This window comes from Mustelus asterias, chromosome 9, assembly GCF_964213995.1.
Source record: "Mustelus asterias chromosome 9, sMusAst1.hap1.1, whole genome shotgun sequence".
Taxonomy (NCBI): domain Eukaryota; kingdom Metazoa; phylum Chordata; class Chondrichthyes; order Carcharhiniformes; family Triakidae; genus Mustelus; species Mustelus asterias.
The window spans coordinates 5,135,832-5,153,360 of record NC_135809.1 but is presented as its reverse complement, the minus strand read 5'-3'; the positions used below and the strand labels follow the sequence as shown (position 1 = coordinate 5,153,360).

The 17,529-nt window shown below is 55.7% G+C and overlaps 1 protein-coding gene across 1 annotated transcript in view; it reads right to left on the bottom strand.

The window, feature by feature from the left end:
• The window catches only part of utp20 (UTP20 small subunit processome component), a 120,594-nt gene that overhangs the window by 88,285 nt on the left and 14,780 nt on the right, over nucleotides 1-17,529 (bottom strand). The window contains exons 10-14 of the mRNA XM_078221075.1: nucleotides 15,121-15,255; nucleotides 12,999-13,076; nucleotides 11,785-11,963; nucleotides 7,420-7,581; nucleotides 5,773-5,868 (exon numbers count right to left, since the gene is read on the bottom strand). Coding sequence (XP_078077201.1) covers nucleotides 5,773-5,868; nucleotides 7,420-7,581; nucleotides 11,785-11,963; nucleotides 12,999-13,076; nucleotides 15,121-15,255 — 650 coding nt within the window. The remainder of the gene's footprint in view (nucleotides 1-5,772; nucleotides 5,869-7,419; nucleotides 7,582-11,784; nucleotides 11,964-12,998; nucleotides 13,077-15,120; nucleotides 15,256-17,529) is intronic.

The window sequence follows — 17,529 nt, the reverse complement described above, 5'->3', positions numbered from 1 at the left end:
ACTGCATGTCCCCCCATCGTAACACCCAGAATCACACTGCATGTCCCCCATCACAGCATCATAACTATTCCTAACACCGCTCACATTCTACCTCAAACTTTCTTGGCGCGGCCGAGAGAGAGCAAGAGCACAAGAAAGCGAGTAAAGGCCGGGTGGAAGGGGGGAGTGCGTTGGGAGGGGAAGGGGGGAGTGCGTTGGGGGGGAAGGGGGAGTGCGTTGGGGGGGAAGGGGGGAGTGCGTTGGGGGGGAAGGGGGGAGTGCGTGGGGGGGAAGGGGGGAGTGCGTTGGGGGGGGAAGGGGGGAGTGCGTTGGGGGGGGAAGGGGGGAGTGCGTTGGGGGGGAAGGGGGGAGTGCGTTGGGGGGGGAAGGGGGGAGTGCGTTGGGGGGGAAGGGGGGAGTGCGTTGGGGGGGAAGGGGGAGAGCGTTGGGGGGGGAAGGGGGGAGAGCGTTGGGGGGGAAGGGGGAGTGCGTTGGGGGGGAAGGGGGGAGTGCGTTGGGGGGGAAGGGGGGAGTGCGTTGGGGGGGAAGGGGGGAGTGCGTTGGGGGGGAAGGGGGGAGTGCGTTGGGGGGGGAAGGGGGAGTGCGTTGGGGGGGGAAGGGGGGAGTGCGTTGGGGGGGGAAGGGGGAGTGCGTTGGGGGGGAAGGGGGAGTGCGTTGGGGGGGAAGGGGGGAGTGCGTTGGGGGGGGAAGGGGGGAGTGCGTTGGGGGGGAAGGGGGGAGTGCGTTGGGGGGGAAGGGGGGAGTGCGTTGGGGGGGAAGGGGGGAGTGGTGGCGGTTGGGGGGGGAAGGGGGGAGTGCGTTGGGGGGGGGAAGGGGGGAGTGCGTTGGGGGGGGAAGGGGGGAGTGCGTTGGGGGGGAAGGGGGGAGTGCGTTGGGGGGGAAGGGGGGAGTGCGTTGGGGGGGAAGGGGGGAGTGCGTTGGGGGGGAAGGGGGGAGTGCGTTGGGGGGGGAAGGGGGGAGTGCGTTGGGGGGAAGGGGGGGAGTGCGTTGGGGGGGAAGGGGGGAGTGCGTTGGGGGGAAGGGGGAGTGCGTTGGGGGGGAAAGGGGGGAGTGCGTTGGGGGGGAAGGGGGGAGTGCGTTGGGGGGAAGGGGGGAGTGCGTTGGGGGGAAGGGGGGAGTGCGTTGGGGGGGAAGGGGGGGGTGCGTTGGGGGGAAGGGGGGAGTGCGTTGGGGGGGAAGGGGGGAGTGCGTTGGGGGGGAAGGGGGGAGTGCGTTGGGGGGGAAGGGGGGAGTGCGTTGGGGGGGAAGGGGGGAGTGCGTTGGGGGGAAGGGGGGAGTGCGTTGGGGGGGAAGGGGGGAGTGCGTTGGGGGGGAAGGGGGAGTGCGTTGGGGGGAAGGGGGGAGTGCGTTGGGGGGGAAGGGGGAGTGCGTTGGGGGGGAAGGGGGGAGTGCGTTGGGGGGAAGGGGGAGTGCGTTGGGGGGAAGGGGGGAGTGCGTTGGGGGGAAGGGGGGAGTGCGTTGGGGGGGGGAAGGGGGGAGTGCGTTGGGGGGAAGGGGGGAGTGCGTTGGGGGGGAAGGGGGGAGTGCGTTGGGGGAAGGGGGGAGTGCGTTGGGGGGGAAGGGGGGAGTGCGTTGGGGGGGAAGGGGGGAGTGCGTTGGGGGGAAGGGGGGAGTGCGTTGGGGGGAAGGGGGGAGTGCGTTGGGGGGAAGGGGGGAGTGCGTTGGGGGGAAGGGGGGAGTGCGTTGGGGGGGAAAGGGGGAGTGCGTTGGGGGGAAGGGGGGAGTGCGTTGGGGGGGAAGGGGGGAGTGCGTTGGGGGGGAAGGGGGGAGTGCGTTGGGGGGGAGGGGGGAGTGCGTTGGGGGGGAAGGGGGGAGTGCGTTGGGGGGGAAGGGGGGAGTGTTGGGGGGGAAGGGGGGAGGTGCGTTGGGGGGGAAGGGGGGAGTGCGTTGGGGGGGAAGGGGGGAGTGCGTTGGGGGGGAAGGGGGGAGTGCGTTGGGGGGGAAGGGGGGAGTGCGTTGGGGGGAAGGGGGGAGTGCGTTGGGGGGGAAGGGGGAGTGCGTTGGGGGGGAAGGGGGGAGTGCGTTGGGGGGGAAGGGGGGAGTGCGTTGGGGGGGAAGGGGGGAGTGCGTTGGGGGGGAAGGGGGGAGTGCGTTGGGGGGGAAGGGGGGAGTGCGTTGGGGGGAAGGGGGGAGTGCGTTGGGGGGGAAGGGGGGAGTGCGTTGGGGGGGAAGGGGGGAGTGCGTTGGGGGGGAAGGGGGGAGTGCGTTGGGGGGGAAGGGGGAGTGCGTTGGGGGGGAAGGGGGGAGTGCGTTGGGGGGGAAGGGGGGAGTGCGTTGGGGGGGAAGGGGGGAGTGCGTTGGGGGGAAGGGGGGGAGTGCGTTGGGGGGGAAGGGGGGAGTGCGTTGGGGGGAAGGGGGGAGTGCGTTGGGGGGGAAGGGGGGAGTGCGTTGGGGGGGAAGGGGGGGAGTGCGTTGGGGGGGAAGGGGGGAGTGCGTTGGGGGGGAAGGGGGGGAGTGCGTTGGGGGAGTGGGGGGAAGGGGGGGAGTGCGTTGGGGGGGAGGGGGGAGTGCGTTGGGGGGGAAGGGGGGAGTGCGTTGGGGGGGAAGGGGGAGTGCGTTGGGGGGGAAGGGGGGAGTGCGTTGGGGGGGAAGGGGGGAGTGCGTTGGGGGGGAAGGGGGGAGTGCGTTGGGGGGGAAGGGGGGAGTGCGTTGGGGGGGAAGGGGGGAGTGCGTTGGGGGGGAAGGGGGGAGTGCGTTGGGGGGGAAGGGGGGAGTGCGTTGGGGGGGAAGGGGGGAGTGCGTTGGGGGGAAGGGGGGAGTGCGTTGGGGGGGAAGGGGGGAGTGCGTTGGGGGGGAAGGGGGGAGTGCGTTGGGGGGGAAGGGGGGAGTGCGTTGGGGGGGAAGGGGGGAGTGCGTTGGGGGGGAAGGGGGGAGTGCGTTGGGGGGAAGGGGGGAGTGCGTTGGGGGGGAAGGGGGGAGTGCGTTGGGGGGGAAGGGGGGAGTGCGTTGGGGGGGAAGGGGGGAGTGCGTTGGGGGGGAAGGGGGGAGTGCGTTGGGGGGGAAGGGGGGAGTGCGTTGGGGGGGAAGGGGGGGAGTGCGTTGGGGGGGAAGGGGGGAGTGCGTTGGGGGGGAAGGGGGGAGTGCGTTGGGGGGAAGGGGGGGAGTGCGTTGGGGGGGAAGGGGGATGCGTTGGGGGGGAAGGGGGGAGTGCGTTGGGGGGAAGGGGGGAGTGCGTTGGGGGGGAAGGGGGGAGTGCGTTGGGGGGGAAGGGGGGAGTGCGTTGGGGGGGAAGGGGGGAGTGCGTTGGGGGGGAAGGGGGGAGTGCGTTGGGGGGGAAGGGGGGAGTGCGTTGGGGGGGAAGGGGGGAGTGCGTTGGGGGGAAGGGGGGAGTGCGTTGGGGGGGAAGGGGGAGTGCGTTGGGGGGGAAGGGGGGAGTGCGTTGGGGGGGAAGGGGGGAGTGCGTTGGGGGGGAAGGGGGGAGTGCGTTGGGGGGGAAGGGGGAGTGCGTTGGGGGGGAAGGGGGGAGTGCGTTGGGGGGGAAGGGGGGAGTGCGTTGGGGGGGAAGGGGGGAGTGCGTTGGGGGGGAAGGGGGGAGTGCGTTGGGGGGGAAGGGGGGAGTGCGTTGGGGGGGAAGGGGGGAGTGCGTTGGGGGGGAAGGGGGGAGTGCGTTGGGGGGGAAGGGGGGAGTGCGTTGGGGGGGAAGGGGGGAGTGCGTTGGGGGGGAAGGGGGGAGTGCGTTGGGGGGGAAGGGGGGAGTGCGTTGGGGGGGAAGGGGGGAGTGCGTTGGGGGGGAAGGGGGGAGTGCGTTGGGGGGGAAGGGGGGAGTGCGTTGGGGGGAAGGGGGGAGTGCGTTGGGGGGGAAGGGGGGAGTGCGTTGGGGGGAAGGGGGGAGTGCGTTGGGGGGGAAGGGGGGAGTGCGTTGGGGGGAAGGGGGGAGTGCGTTGGGGGGGAAGGGGGGAGTGCGTTGGGGGGGGAAGGGGGGAGTGCGTTGGGGGGGAAGGGGGGAGTGCGTTGGGGGGGAAGGGGGGAGTGCGTTGGGGGGGAAGGGGGGAGTGCGTTGGGGGGGAAGGGGGGAGTGCGTTGGGGGGGAAGGGGGGAGTGCGTTGGGGGGGAAGGGGGAGTGCGTTGGGGGGGAAGGGGGGAGTGCGTTGGGGGGGAAGGGGGGAGTGCGTTGGGGGGGAAGGGGGGAGTGCGTTGGGGGGGGAAGGGGGGAGTGCGTTGGGGGGGAAGGGGGGAGTGCGTTGGGGGGGAAGGGGGGAGTGCGTTGGGGGGGAAGGGGGGAGTGCGTTGGGGGGGAAGGGGGGAGTGCGTTGGGGGGGAAGGGGGGAGTGCGTTGGGGGGGAAGGGGGGAGTGCGTTGGGGGGGAAGGGGGGAGTGCGTTGGGGGGAAGGGGGGAGTGCGTTGGGGGGGAAGGGGGGAGTGCGTTGGGGGGGAAGGGGGGAGTGCGTTGGGGGGGAAGGGGGGAGTGCGTTGGGGGGGGAAGGGGGGAGTGCGTTGGGGGGGAAGGGGGGAGTGCGTTGGGGGGAAGGGGGGAGTGCGTTGGGGGGGAAGGGGGGAGTGCGTTGGGGGGGAAGGGGGGAGTGCGTTGGGGGGGAAGGGGGGAGTGCGTTGGGGGGGGAAGGGGGGAGTGCGTTGGGGGGGAAGGGGGGAGTGCGTTGGGGGGGAAGGGGGGAGTGCGTTGGGGGGGAAGGGGGAGTGCGTTGGGGGGGAAGGGGGGAGTGCGTTGGGGGGAAGGGGGGAGCGCGTTGGGGGGAAGGAGGGGAGTGCGTTGGGGGGGAAGGGGGGAGTGCGTTGGGGGGAAGGGGGGAGTGCGTTGGGGGGGAAGGGGGTAGCGCGTTGGGGGGAAGGGGGGAGTGGCGTTGGGGGGAAGGGGGGAGTGCGTTGGGGGGGGAAGGGGGGAGTGCGTTGGGGGGGAAGGGGGGAGTGCGTTGGGGGGGAAGGGGGGAGTGCGTTGGGGGGGAAGGGGGGAGTGCGTTGGGGGGGAAGGGGGGAGTGCGGGTGGGAGAGGGGGAGTGCGTTGGGGGGGAAGGGGGGAGTGCGTTGGGGGGGAAGGGGGGAGTGCGTTGGGGGGGAAGGGGGGAGTGCGTTGGGGGGAGGAGGGGGGGAGTGCGTTGGGGGGAAGGGGGGAGTGCGTTGGGGGAAGGGGGGAGTGCGTTGGGGGGGAAGGGGGGAGTGCGTTGGGGGGGAAGGGGGGAGTGCGTTGGGGGGGAAGGGGGGAGTGCGTTGGGGGGGAAGGGGGGGGAGGTTGGGGGGGGAAGGGGGGGAGTGCGTTGGGGGGGAAGGGGGGAGTGCGTTGGGGGGGAAGGGGGGAGTGCGTTGGGGGGGAAGGGGGGAGTGCGTTGGGGGGGAAGGGGGGAGTGCGTTGGGGGGGGAAGGGGGGAGTGCGTTGGGGGGGGAAGGGGGGAGTGCGTTGGGGGGGGAAGGGGGGAGTGCGTTGGGGGGGAAGGGGGGAGTGCGTTGGGGGGGAAGGGGGGAGTGCGTTGGGGGGGGGAAGGGGGGAGTGCGTTGGGGGAAGGGGGGAGTGCGTTGGAGGGGAAGGGGGGAGTGCGTTGGGGGGGAAGGGGGGAGTGCGTCGGGGCGGAAGGGGGGAGTGCGTTGTGGGGGAAGGGGGAGTGCGTTGGGGGGGGAAGGGGGGAGTGCGTTGGGGGGGAAGGGGGGGTGCGTCGGGGGGGGGCCCCAAGTGAAAGAGAGAAACAGAGGGATCTTAGAATTATACAGCAACTTTGAAAACCTCAGGACTTCCCAAAGTATTTTACAGCCAATGAGATGTTTTGGCACAGCAATGGTTAATCAGAATCACCCGAAACTCCTTTCCCTGGAACAGGAAGCCACTGACCTTGGTTAATGGAATCACCGTCTTCAAGGGCAGTTAGTAACCAATTAAGAAATGACTGAACGGACACCAACACTTCTTCTGTTTTCATTGGCCTGCAGGAAGAATCGGGACAGTAAACGTTGCTGAAATAAATCACCAGGAGACATGAAAAAAAACAGTGAAACTGAGGAAACACCCCACTGACGCTGCAAGAGAATGCTGCAAGTTGTAGACTTCACGGCACAACTGGATTAGCCACATAACCCCCCACCCCTGGGCTCTATACCATTACCCCCCTCAAGGGGTTGTGTGCGTCCATGATCAGCCCTGCCCCCCGCCCAGCCCCACGCCCGCTCCCCGCCCGGCCCCCCGCCCACGCTCCGCCTGGCGCCCACGCTCCGGCCCCGCCCATGCCCCGGCCCCACCCACACCCCGCCCGGCCCCACCCACACCCCGCCCGGCCCCACCCACACTCCGCCCGGCCTCAAGGGATTTGAGTCTTCAGCTTCTATGATCTAACCTGGAAATTTTCTCAGAAAGTTGCTCCATCTTGGAGACATCATCAAAGGCCCACCTCACAGGGTTCCAATCCCTTCTCCCAACATTCCGTTCCCCTGGAGTCCCAAGTCTGCACTCAAACGTCAACTCACCAGCACAACGTCAGCTCCCTGACCACACTGAACAGAACGCTACTGCTCCAAAGGGGTACTGTTGCCCCAATGGCACTAAGTCACCCAACTTTGGCAGCCTTCTCCACCTGAAGTCCACTCCTTGCATCAATATTCTTGCTTTTTTTATTTATTCGTGTCACAAGTAGGCTTACATTAACACTGCAATGAAGTTACTGTGAAAATCCCCTCGTCGCCACACTCTGGCGCCTGTTCGGGTACACTGAGGGAGAATTTAGCACGACCAATGCACCCTAACCAGCACATCTTTCGGACTGTGGGAGGAAACCGGAGCACCCGGAGGAAACCCACGCAGACACGGGGAGAATGTGCAGACTCCACACGGACAGTGACCTGAGGCCGGAATTGAACCCGGGTCCCTGGCACTGAGGCGGCAGTGCCAACCATTGTGCTGCTTGAATATGGTTTCTCCGCTTCTTGCTCTGTCAACTGAACTGTGACCTTTTCCTGTTTCTCCTCTCTGTCCCCTCTCCCAGGGTGGCACGGAAAAGCAGCCAGCATAATTAAGGACCCCACGCACCCCGGACATTCTCTCTTCCACCTTCTTCCATCGGGAAAAAGATGCAAAAGTCTGAGGTCACGTACCAACCGACTCAAGAACAGCTTCTTCCCTGCTGCCGTCAGACTTTTGAATGGACCTACCTCACATTAAGTTGATCTTTCTCTACACCCTAGCTTTGACTGTAACACTACATTCTGCACCCTCTCCTTTCCTTCTCTATGAACAGTATGCTTTGTCTGTATAGTACGCAAGAAACAATACTTTTCACTGTACCCCAATACATGTGACAATAATAAATCAAATCAAATCATATGGGTGGCCCGGTGTCCCCACTTGGCACAACCTAACTCAAATGCAGACTGGGAAGTTAAGACAGAGAGTAACCAGTCGGCCCATTGAGTTGGTGAAGATCCAATACTTCAAAGCTTACCCTTTGATTGCGAAGCTCGGAGAGCCCAAGATGTTTTTCTCACCTGATGTGAGGGAGGACGACGAGGGCAGCCCAGCTATCTGCAAGATCCAGAATCCTTCCGTCTTCGGGCAGGTGGAGCATCGACAGGATAAAATCCAAAACCATAGTAACTGGACCTCCATCCTTCGCACCATTGGAATCCTTTGCATCACCCGAATAGGAACTGGAGGATGTTTAGAATGTATTTATTCGATTAACACGCAGGACACAAATGCACCAATGCTCAGCTTACTCTAAATTATTCATTGCACAGAATAAGCAGCACAGAAAGAGGCTGTTTGGCCCATCTAGACTGTGCTGATTTCCCTCCACACAAGTCTCCTCCCAATCCATCCACCTAACCTCAGCCTTTCAAGCTCATCTTTCTCTTCCCTTTTCTCTCCTGCACTCAGCTAGTTTCCTTTTGATCAAAGCTATCCACCTCAACCATTCGCTGCGGTCGTGAGTTCCACATTCTAACCACCCTCTGGGCAAAACCAAATCCTTATCTTCCTGCTGGATTTATTACCCATTCTCTGGCCAATAGTTTTAGATTTATTCATTTATTTAGGATTTATTACTGACTCTCTGGTTGCTAGTTTTGGATTAACATAGAAACTAGAAGCAGGAGGAGGCCATTCGGCCCTTCGCTCCTGCTCCGCCATTCATTTTGATCATGGCTGATCATCGAATTCAATATCCTGATCCCCCCCCCTTCCCCCCATATCCCTCGATCCCTTTAGCCCCAAGAGCTGTATCTAATTTCTTCTTGAAATCAGACAACGTTTTGGCCTCAACTACTTTCTGAGGGAGTGAATTCCACACATTCACCACCCTCTGGGTGAAGAAGTTTCTCCTCACCTCAGTTATCCCTTATCCTCAGACTATGACCCCTCGTTCTGGACTCCCCCACCATTGGGAACATTCTTTCTGAATCTACCCTGTCGAACCCTGTTAGAATTTTATCAGTTTCTATGAGATCCTCTCTCACTCTTCTAAACTCTTCTTTCCACAAACAGAAATACTCTCTCCACAAAACACTGCAGATGCTGGAAATACGAAACTGAGTGTGTCGGAAATACTTGGCAGGTCTGGTTCAATGTTTCGAGCCAATTGGGGTGGCACAGTCGTTAGCACTGCTGCCTCACAGCTCCAGGGACCCGGGTTCGATTCCTGGCTTGGGTCACTGTCTGTGCAGAATCTGTACGTTCTCCACATGTCAGCGTGGGTTTCCTCCGGGTCCTCCTCTTTCCTCCCACAGTCCAAAAATGTGTAGGTCAGGTTGATTGGTCATGCTAAATTGTCCCTCAGTGTCAGGGGGACGAGCTAGGGTAAAATGCATGGGGTTATGGGGACAGGGCCCGGGTGGGATTGTGGCCAGTGCAGACTCGATGGGCCGAATGGCTTCCTCCTGCGCTGTAGGGATTCTATGATTCTATGAAAGTAAAATCCCAAACTCATCCAATCTATCCCAAAGCTGCAATCTTTCATGGAATCATCATAGAATCCCTACAGTGCAGAAGAGGCCATTTGGCCCACTGACTCTGCACCGACTCTCCAACAGAACATGTTACCCAGGCCCAACCCCTCGCCCTATCCCTGTAACCCACACATTCAGCATAGCTAATCCCATCTAACCTACACATCTTCAGACACTAAGGGGCAATTTAGCATGGCCAATCAACTTTACCTGCACATCTTTGGACTGTTGGGGGAAACTGGAGCACCCGGAGGAAACCCACACAGAAACGGGAAGAACATGCAGATTCTGCACAGACAGTGACCTAAGGCCGGAATTGAACCCAGGTCCCTGGAGCTGAGAGGCAGCGGTGATAACCATTGTGACACCAATCCTGTAAAGCTTTTCTATACCTGTTCCTGTGCTACTATAGAGTGGGCAGAATTGTGCACAGTACTTATGAGAATAGCATGAGTAAGGTCAAGTTTAACATAACTTCAGCACTTTTCAATTCTACACCCCAGTAATAAATCCCAGTGCTTTACTGGTATGTTTAATTGTTTGGCTAACATACCATGCTGCTTTTAATGATCTGTCCCCCTACTCCCTGGATCATAGAATCACTACAGTACAGGAGGAGGCCATTTGGCCCATCGAGTCTGTACCGACCACAATCCCACCCAGGCCCTATTCCTGTAACCCCACACATTTACCTTGCTAATCCTCCTGACGCGAAGGTCATTTTAGCACGGCCAATCAACCTAACCCGCACATCTTTGGATCCCTTTGATCTTTTACCCCACTCAGTTATATTATCCGAGGAATGTTTCCACTTGTCCTATCCGAGTGTGCCACCTCACAGTTATCTGTGCTGAAACTTCATTTGCCACTTAACTGCTCAGCCTCAAGATCGGAATGCAGCACGCAAATCGGTTTCTGAAGAGTTTGTTCAGTTTCTCAATTAACCGTTCAAACCTGGTGCCAGGTCCGTTTGAAGATTGAGTTAGTGTTGTTTCACACACAGATCAATGCTGCTCGAAGGGACTGAAACACGATAAGAACTTAGCAGTTCAAGCTTTGGATCAGACTTCCACGTAGGCCAGGATTATAGACAACATCGCAGAGTTACACAAACCCCCGCTGCGAGATTAATCCATTATTTTCAGGGTGAATGGAGATCAGTGGGTTCTCAGGAACTCAGCACCTAACAGCGGTGGAACATTAACTCGGCAATTTCATCCACTGTGTGGTGGATTCCAGGGACCACTGACCTTGGCTTTCCCTTTCACTCAATTTCCACTCCCAACATCACCCTGCAACCTCCAACATAATAGAACATCCCAAAGTATTTCCCAGGGACATAATCAGGTGAAGATCGACACCGTGCCACATGATGAGATCTCAGAACTGAAAACAGAAAATGCTCAGTGGGTTTGGCAGGACCTGTGGCGATGCAGATGAACGATCATCGACCAGAAACATTCACTCTTTTTCTCTGCCCGCAAATGCTGCCAGACCTGCTGAGTATTTCCGGCATTTTCTCCTTTTAATGTCAGACTTCTGATGATTCAATAAGCAGTTGGAAGCTGCCAATCTCTTCAATTCAGTTTCACTTTAGGAATATAGGAACAGGAGGAGGCCATTCAGCCCGTCGAGCCTGTTCCATCATTCAGTACAATCATGGCTGATTGGACACTTCAATGCCTTTTACTATCCCCATAATTAACATTATTGTGAATCAGCAATCTCTCAGTCTCTGCTTTAAACACACTCAGTGACGGAGCTTCCACAGCCTCTGGGGCAGAGAATTAGAATCCCTGCAGTGCAAAAGGAGGCCATTTGGCCCATCGAGTCTGCACCAACCACAATCCCACCCAGGCCTTATTCCCGTAACCCCACGTATTTACCCTGTTAGTCCCCCTGACACTAAGGGGCAATTTAGTATGGCCAATCAACCTAACCCGCACATCTTTGGAATGTGGGAGGAAACCGGAGCACCCGGAAGAAACCCACTCCTTCAAAAATTACATATAACTAAATATCAACCCTATTACAGGGGTCCAACTTTAATTAAAGTATATTATAAACTATTCCAATGCATTTATCTACTGAGTCGGTGGGCGGCACGGTGGCACAGTGGTTAGCACTGCTGCCTCACAACGCCAGGGACCCAGGTTCAATTCCAGCCTTGGGTCACTGTCTGTGTGGAGTTTGCACATTCTCCCCATTTCTGCGGGGGCTTGCTCCGGGTGCTCCGGTTTCCTCCCACAGTCCAAAGATGTGCGGGTTAGGTGGACTGGCCGTGCTAAATTGTCCCTTAGTGTCAGGGGGATTAGCAGGGTAAATACGTGGGGTTATGGGTGGAATTGTCATCGGTGCAGACTCGATGGGCTGAAAGGCCTCCTTCTTTCCCTGTAGGGATTCACTGATTCTATGATTCAGTCAGGAAGTCACACAATGAGTACATACCCTCGTGCATACATTGAACTCCTGGTAAATGTTCTTATCGAGAAGAGTACAAACGAGTTCAGGAAATGATTTGTCCTGCATCTGAGGGATTGCAGTCTTTTCCCTGAACGCAACCAGCAATACTGAGACAAGTGGTGATACTCACTGCTCCTGACCCTCTTTACTCTCGTCAAAGTTCTTCAAGAGCAGATTTCATCAAGAAAGACACGTTTATCAAATGTCCTTCCTGCCCGATTCAATAACCTCTGTGCCCTTAAAGAACCTACTTCCCTCAGACAAGAGTGCCAGGGGAGACACGCGCTCTGAACTACAGCCATATCGAAGAGGTTCATGATTGTAGAATTAATGCAAAAGAATTTGAATTTTCTGAGGTTATAGAGCTGTCTATGTCCCTGGGTTAGCACACCTGCACACTTCAATGAGGTGCATCACCACAAGCCGTGCGATCACTGTACTCACACTTGCCCCTGTCCCGTGAAGTGAAGAGGGTATTTTTCGAACGCCATCGATCCAATGGTCGGGGGCTCAGCCTTGGCCAGAATCAGTTTCACCAGGAGTCCCAGCATTTCCTCCCTGGCGGATAGTTCAGCAATCGCAAAGCATTCCTCCACGTACTGCAGCAAGCTCGGCAGAAGCAGCTGTAAATAATAACAATGAACAAGTTTGTCCGTGGGGTTTCCTCTTTTCAGAGTCTACAATTTTCCAAGCACCTTTCTCTTGAGCTTAAACAAACTTTAAAAACCACTGCTTTCCTTTCGTTGAAAAAGGATAAAGTGAGAATGTGCACAAAAGTCAAAGGTGAACATCACTGCTTGCTGCCAGAGTCAGACAGCACAGAAAGGGCCCTTCGGCCCATCGAGTCTGCACCGATAATAACCAATACTAACGTGGTCATCAAGTGCACAGAGGGTGGTGGGTGCCTGGAACTCGCTGCCGGGGGAGGTAGTGGAAACAGATACGATAGTGAGTTTTAAGGGGCATCTTGACAAACACGTGAATAGGATGGGAATAGAGGGATATGGTCCCCGGAAGGGTAGGGGGTTTCAGTTCATTCAGGCAGCATGGTCGGTGCAGGCTTGGAGGGCCGAAGGGCCTGTTCCTGTGCTGTAATTTTCTCTGCTTTCAAGTTACAAAGGGACGTGGCGCATGGAAGGACAGTTTGTACTTTGCAAGAGCCTGCGTTTTCAGAAGCCTCTTGTATCACAGAATCAGAATCCTACAGTGCAGAGGAGGCTATTTGGCCCATCGAGTTTGCACCGATTCTGAAAGAGCATCCTACCCAGACGCCATTCCCGTAGCCCCACGTTTTTACCCTACTAATCCGCTAGCTTACACATCTTGGGACACTAAGGGGAGAACATGCAAATTCTACTGTCAGTCACCCGAGGCCAGAATTGAACCTGGGTCCCTGGCGCTGTGAGGCAGCAGTGCTGACCACCGTGCCGCCCGTGTTAATTGTACCGAGCAACTTAGAGTCTCCCAATAAGTATCCAATCTTTGCAAGTTTCTGGGAGGATCCACCAATACAGATTTTATTGTATTAGATCCTTGATCAGTAATCCGATTTAGCAGGAACGAATGGGACAGATTCCTGAATTTGAATACAACAATCCACTTTCCCAATGTACAATCTGAAAGCTTGCTACAGCACAAGTTACGTGTTTCAAAAGTACCTGCTCAAACTGGTCCATGGTAAACATCTCCACGGAGAACTCCAGAATCAATGCTCTCTCAAACCCACTGCTGAAAACCTGCAAAAAAGACAATTAACTTTAAATCTCTTTACCTTTTAACAAGAAGTCACAAGTTGTGCAAATATCTCCATCATCATCAGCCATAGGCTTTGACCATCGGTTAACGGTGGCAACTTGTTATTTTCACCATTCCAAAGCTACGGAAAGGTGGGGGTGAAGTTGGGCGGGGTTAGAAACGTGCTACCGTATCTCAGGGAGCAGAGCGAGAATAAATCACCCATTCTGGAAGATGCTAAAGATGCATCTTGGCAGAACTGTTTAGGATGTTAGACAATACTGATTAGGCATCAACTGGGGTAGTGTGCCCAAGTCGTATAATCCCTACAGTGCAGAAGGAGGCCATTCAGCCCATCAAGTCTGTACCAACCACAATCCCCCCCCAGGTCCTACTCTCATAACCTCACGTATTTCCCCTGCTAATCCCCCTGACACTAAGGGTCAATTTAGCACGGCCAATCAACCTAACCCGCACATCTTTGGACCTTGGGAGGAAACCAGAGCTCCCGGAGGAAACCCACGCAGACAGGGAGAGAATGTGCAGACTCTGCACAGACAGTGACCCGAGGCCAGAGTTGAACCGGGGACCCTGGCACTGTGAGGCAGCAGTGGTAACCACTGTGCCACCGTGCCCACACTGGACACCACACTTTAGGAAGGATGCAAAGTGCTTGGAAAGAATGCGGAGAAGGTTTGCCAGAATGGTTCGGGGATAAATAGCTTCAGTTCTGTGAGATTGGTTAAATACCTCAGACAGAAAAATCAATGGAGACAGAGAGTGAGACTAATCAAATAGCGCTAAGAGCCAGCATCGGCTTGATGGGTCAAACGGCCTCCTGCTGCACTGTGTGGTTGCATTATTTTCTATGAGACACGCGGAGTGTATGGAGGAGGAGAGCGAGGGCTATACCCGAAACACAGTGCTGCTTCTTTGCTTCAGCAGCTCCCAAACCAGTGACCACACTACCCAGAGAGAGAGAGCAGCAGGTGCACAGAAACACCATCACCTCACAACATTCCCTCATACATCATCTCAAGCTGGACACGTCTCAACCATTTGTTCGACGCCGCTGGGTCAGAACCGTGGAATTCACTCCCTAACAGCCCCGGCAGAGTGTCCTTAGCTCAGAGACTACAACGGTTCAAGAAGGCAGCTCACCCCCACCTTCTCAAGTGGCAACTAGGGATGCACAATAAATGTTGGCCTTGCCAGGGACACCACTTCCAAAGATTTTTCCAAATGAACAGCTGCAGAGATGCACATTTCATGAAGACAATCTGCTGTTTTCTTTTGCTGTACAATAATTGAAGAGACATGCTGCTGAAGCTTTTAGTCCTGCATTCGTCAGGAACGACAAATACAAGAATACCAAATTTCAAATGATCACAACAACATATACCGCAGGAGAAAAGAGTGCACGTTCGTTGATAATTGTTATATATGATTCCACAATTAGGCAGCACTTGTTGAACAATCCCAAGTGCGTTAAAGCTACAGTAACATCCAATTTAAGATAATCAGTCGAGTTCAGGGCCGAGTTGGCTCATTTGGAATCATGAAATCCCAACTGTGCAGGAGGCGGCCATTCGGCCCATCGAGTCTGCACCGACCACAATCCCACCCAGACCCTCTTCCCATAACCCCACAGATTTGCCCTGTTAATCCCCCTGACACTAGGGTCAATTTAGTATGGCCAATCCACCTAACCCGCACATCTTTGGACTGTGGGAGGAAACCAAGGCACACGCAGACACAGGGAGAACATGCAAACTTCACACAGGCAGTGACCCAAGCCAGGAATTGAACCCGGGTCCTTGGCGCTTTCAATAATATCATCTTTTTGGTGTCACGCTTGAAGTTGATGCAAAGCAGCATAATCAATGCAGAGTTCTCATACAACAAAAGGTGTTTACGAGTCCTGCTTAAAAAACTGAAGAACAGTCAATGGCCTGTAGACCTCGAAATGACTCCACTGGCAGAATGTATTGCAATTATAACAAGCTTTTAGTATTTTGTGAAGTAAATGAGAAACAAATCGATTACCTTTCTGGAAGCTTCTTTGATCAGTGCTTTCGGCAGAGTAACATTCTTAGCCTTGAGGAGAGTGGAGACCACCTCGAGCAGTGTCTCACAGCACGGTGTAGCCATCTGTGAATCCTGTAACATCTGGATCAGGGTCTAAAGAAAGAAGCACATTGGGTGAGGGGATCAACAGAAAGCAGGTCTGGTTTTACTGTATGGGGAGTGAAATCACCTTAAAGTCTGTTGTGCGGAGAGAATGAAGGTGCGGGTGTTAACTATATAAGTAATTGAGTATTGAATTGTACTCAGGTTGAGTATTAACTGGGGATCCACTTGTGTTTCAACAGAAAGGGGCAGACTGAAGCTGTGGTTGTTGCATTTGAAGACACATGTTTGAAAGAGGTTGCCCTGGAGATAGTGGGTGCGTTGGTGAATTTCATCTTCCAAAATCCTATGATTTCTAGAATGGTTGCCGCAGATGGGAAGATGGCAAATGTCACCCCCACTGTTTCAGAATGAGGTGGAGATGCCGGCGTTGGACTGGGGTGGACACAGTAAGAAGTCTCACAACACCAGGTTAAAGTCCAACTGGTTTAGCTGGAATCACGAGCTTTTGGAGCGCTGCTCCTTCATCAGGTGAGTCGTGATTCCAGATAAACCTGTTGGTGCTGTGAGACCTCTTACTGTTTAAGAAGGGAAGAGAAAATGGGGAACTACAGACCTGCTAGCCTTACATCAGTCATAGGGAAAATCTATTATAAAGGATATGCTAAATGTGCACTTAGATAATAAGGATCTGATTGGCATGGTCAGCATGGATACACGGTCATGTTTGGCAAACCTGTTGGAACTTTTTGAAGATGTTACCAATAGAATTGATAAAGGGGACTTGGTGGATGTCGCTTGGTGGATTTTGAGAAAGCCCTTGATAAATTCCCCCTCACGGTGAACAAAATCAAAGCACATGGGATAGGAGATAATCTAGTAGCATGAATTAAGGATTAACAATCAGAAAACAGAGACTAGGAATAAAAGGGTCATTCTCGCATAGGCAGGCTGTGACTAGAGGGGTACCACAGGGAACAGAACTCGGGCCTTACATATTCATAATATATATCCATGATTTGGATGTGGGGACCAAATGTAATATTTCCAATTCCGCAGATGACCCAAAGGTAGGTGGGAATGTGAGTAGTGAGGAGGATGCAAAGTGCCTTCAAGAGGATCCTGATGGGCTTGGTGAGTGGGCAAGGACATGACGAATGTGGGAAAATATGAGGTAATCCACATTGGGAGGAGGAACAGAGACACAACGCATTTCCTAAATGGTGAGGTTAGAGAGTATAGACGTATAAAGGGATCTGGGTGTTCTTGTAAGTAAGTCACTCAAGGCTAACATGCAGATGCAGCAAGCTATTAGGAAGGCTAATGGTATGTCAGCCTTTATTGCAAGAGGATTTGAATACAGGAGCAGCAGAGTACTGCTTCAATTGTGCAGAACCTTAGTTAGACCGCACCTGGAGCACTTGTGCAGTTTTGTCCCCTTACCTCAGAAATGATATTATTGCCACAGAGGGAGTGCAACAAAGGTTCACCAGACTTGTTGTGGGGTTGGTGGGACTGTCTAGAACAAAGAACAATACAGCACAGGAACAGGCCCTTCGGCCCTCCAAGCCCGTGCCGCTCTCTGGTCCAAACTAGACCATTCTTTTGTATCCCTCCATTCCCACTCTGTTCATGAAGATAGATTGGGTAAACTGGGCCTGTATTCTCTAGAGTTTTGAAGAATGGGAGGTGATCTCATTGAAACCTAGAAAATACTAAAAAGAATAGACAGGGTAGATGTGGGTAAGATGTTTCCCCTGGTTGGGAAGTCTAGAACCAGGGGGCACAATTTCAAAATAAGGGGAAAGCCACTTAAGACACTGTTTAAAGCAGCGATTGATAGATTTCTAAATACCAATGACATTAGGTGATCTGGGGAAAGGAAAAGGCATTGAAGTGGATGATCAGCCATGATCATATTGAAGGTGGACCAGGCTCGAAGGGCTGAATGGCCAACTCCGATATTCCCATGCATTATGTTCCTGTGTTAATAAAAGTGTCAAAATTAGGCTTCCGTTTTCTCCTTCACCAATTTTCCTTCCAGACTAGAATAGTGGAATTCCTGACTTGGGTGACTGTCTGTGCAGAGTTTGCACATTCTCCCCGTGTCTGCGTGGGCTTTTCTCCGGGTGCCCCGGTTTCCTCCCACAGTCCGAAAGACGTGCTGGCTAGGTGAATTGGCCGTGCTAAATTCTCCCTCAGTGTACCCGAACAGGCACCGGACTGTGGTGACTAGGGGATTTTCACAGTAACTTCATTGCAGTGTTAATGTAAACCTACTTGTGATAATAATAAATAAACTTTAAAAAAACTTTATTATTCTCC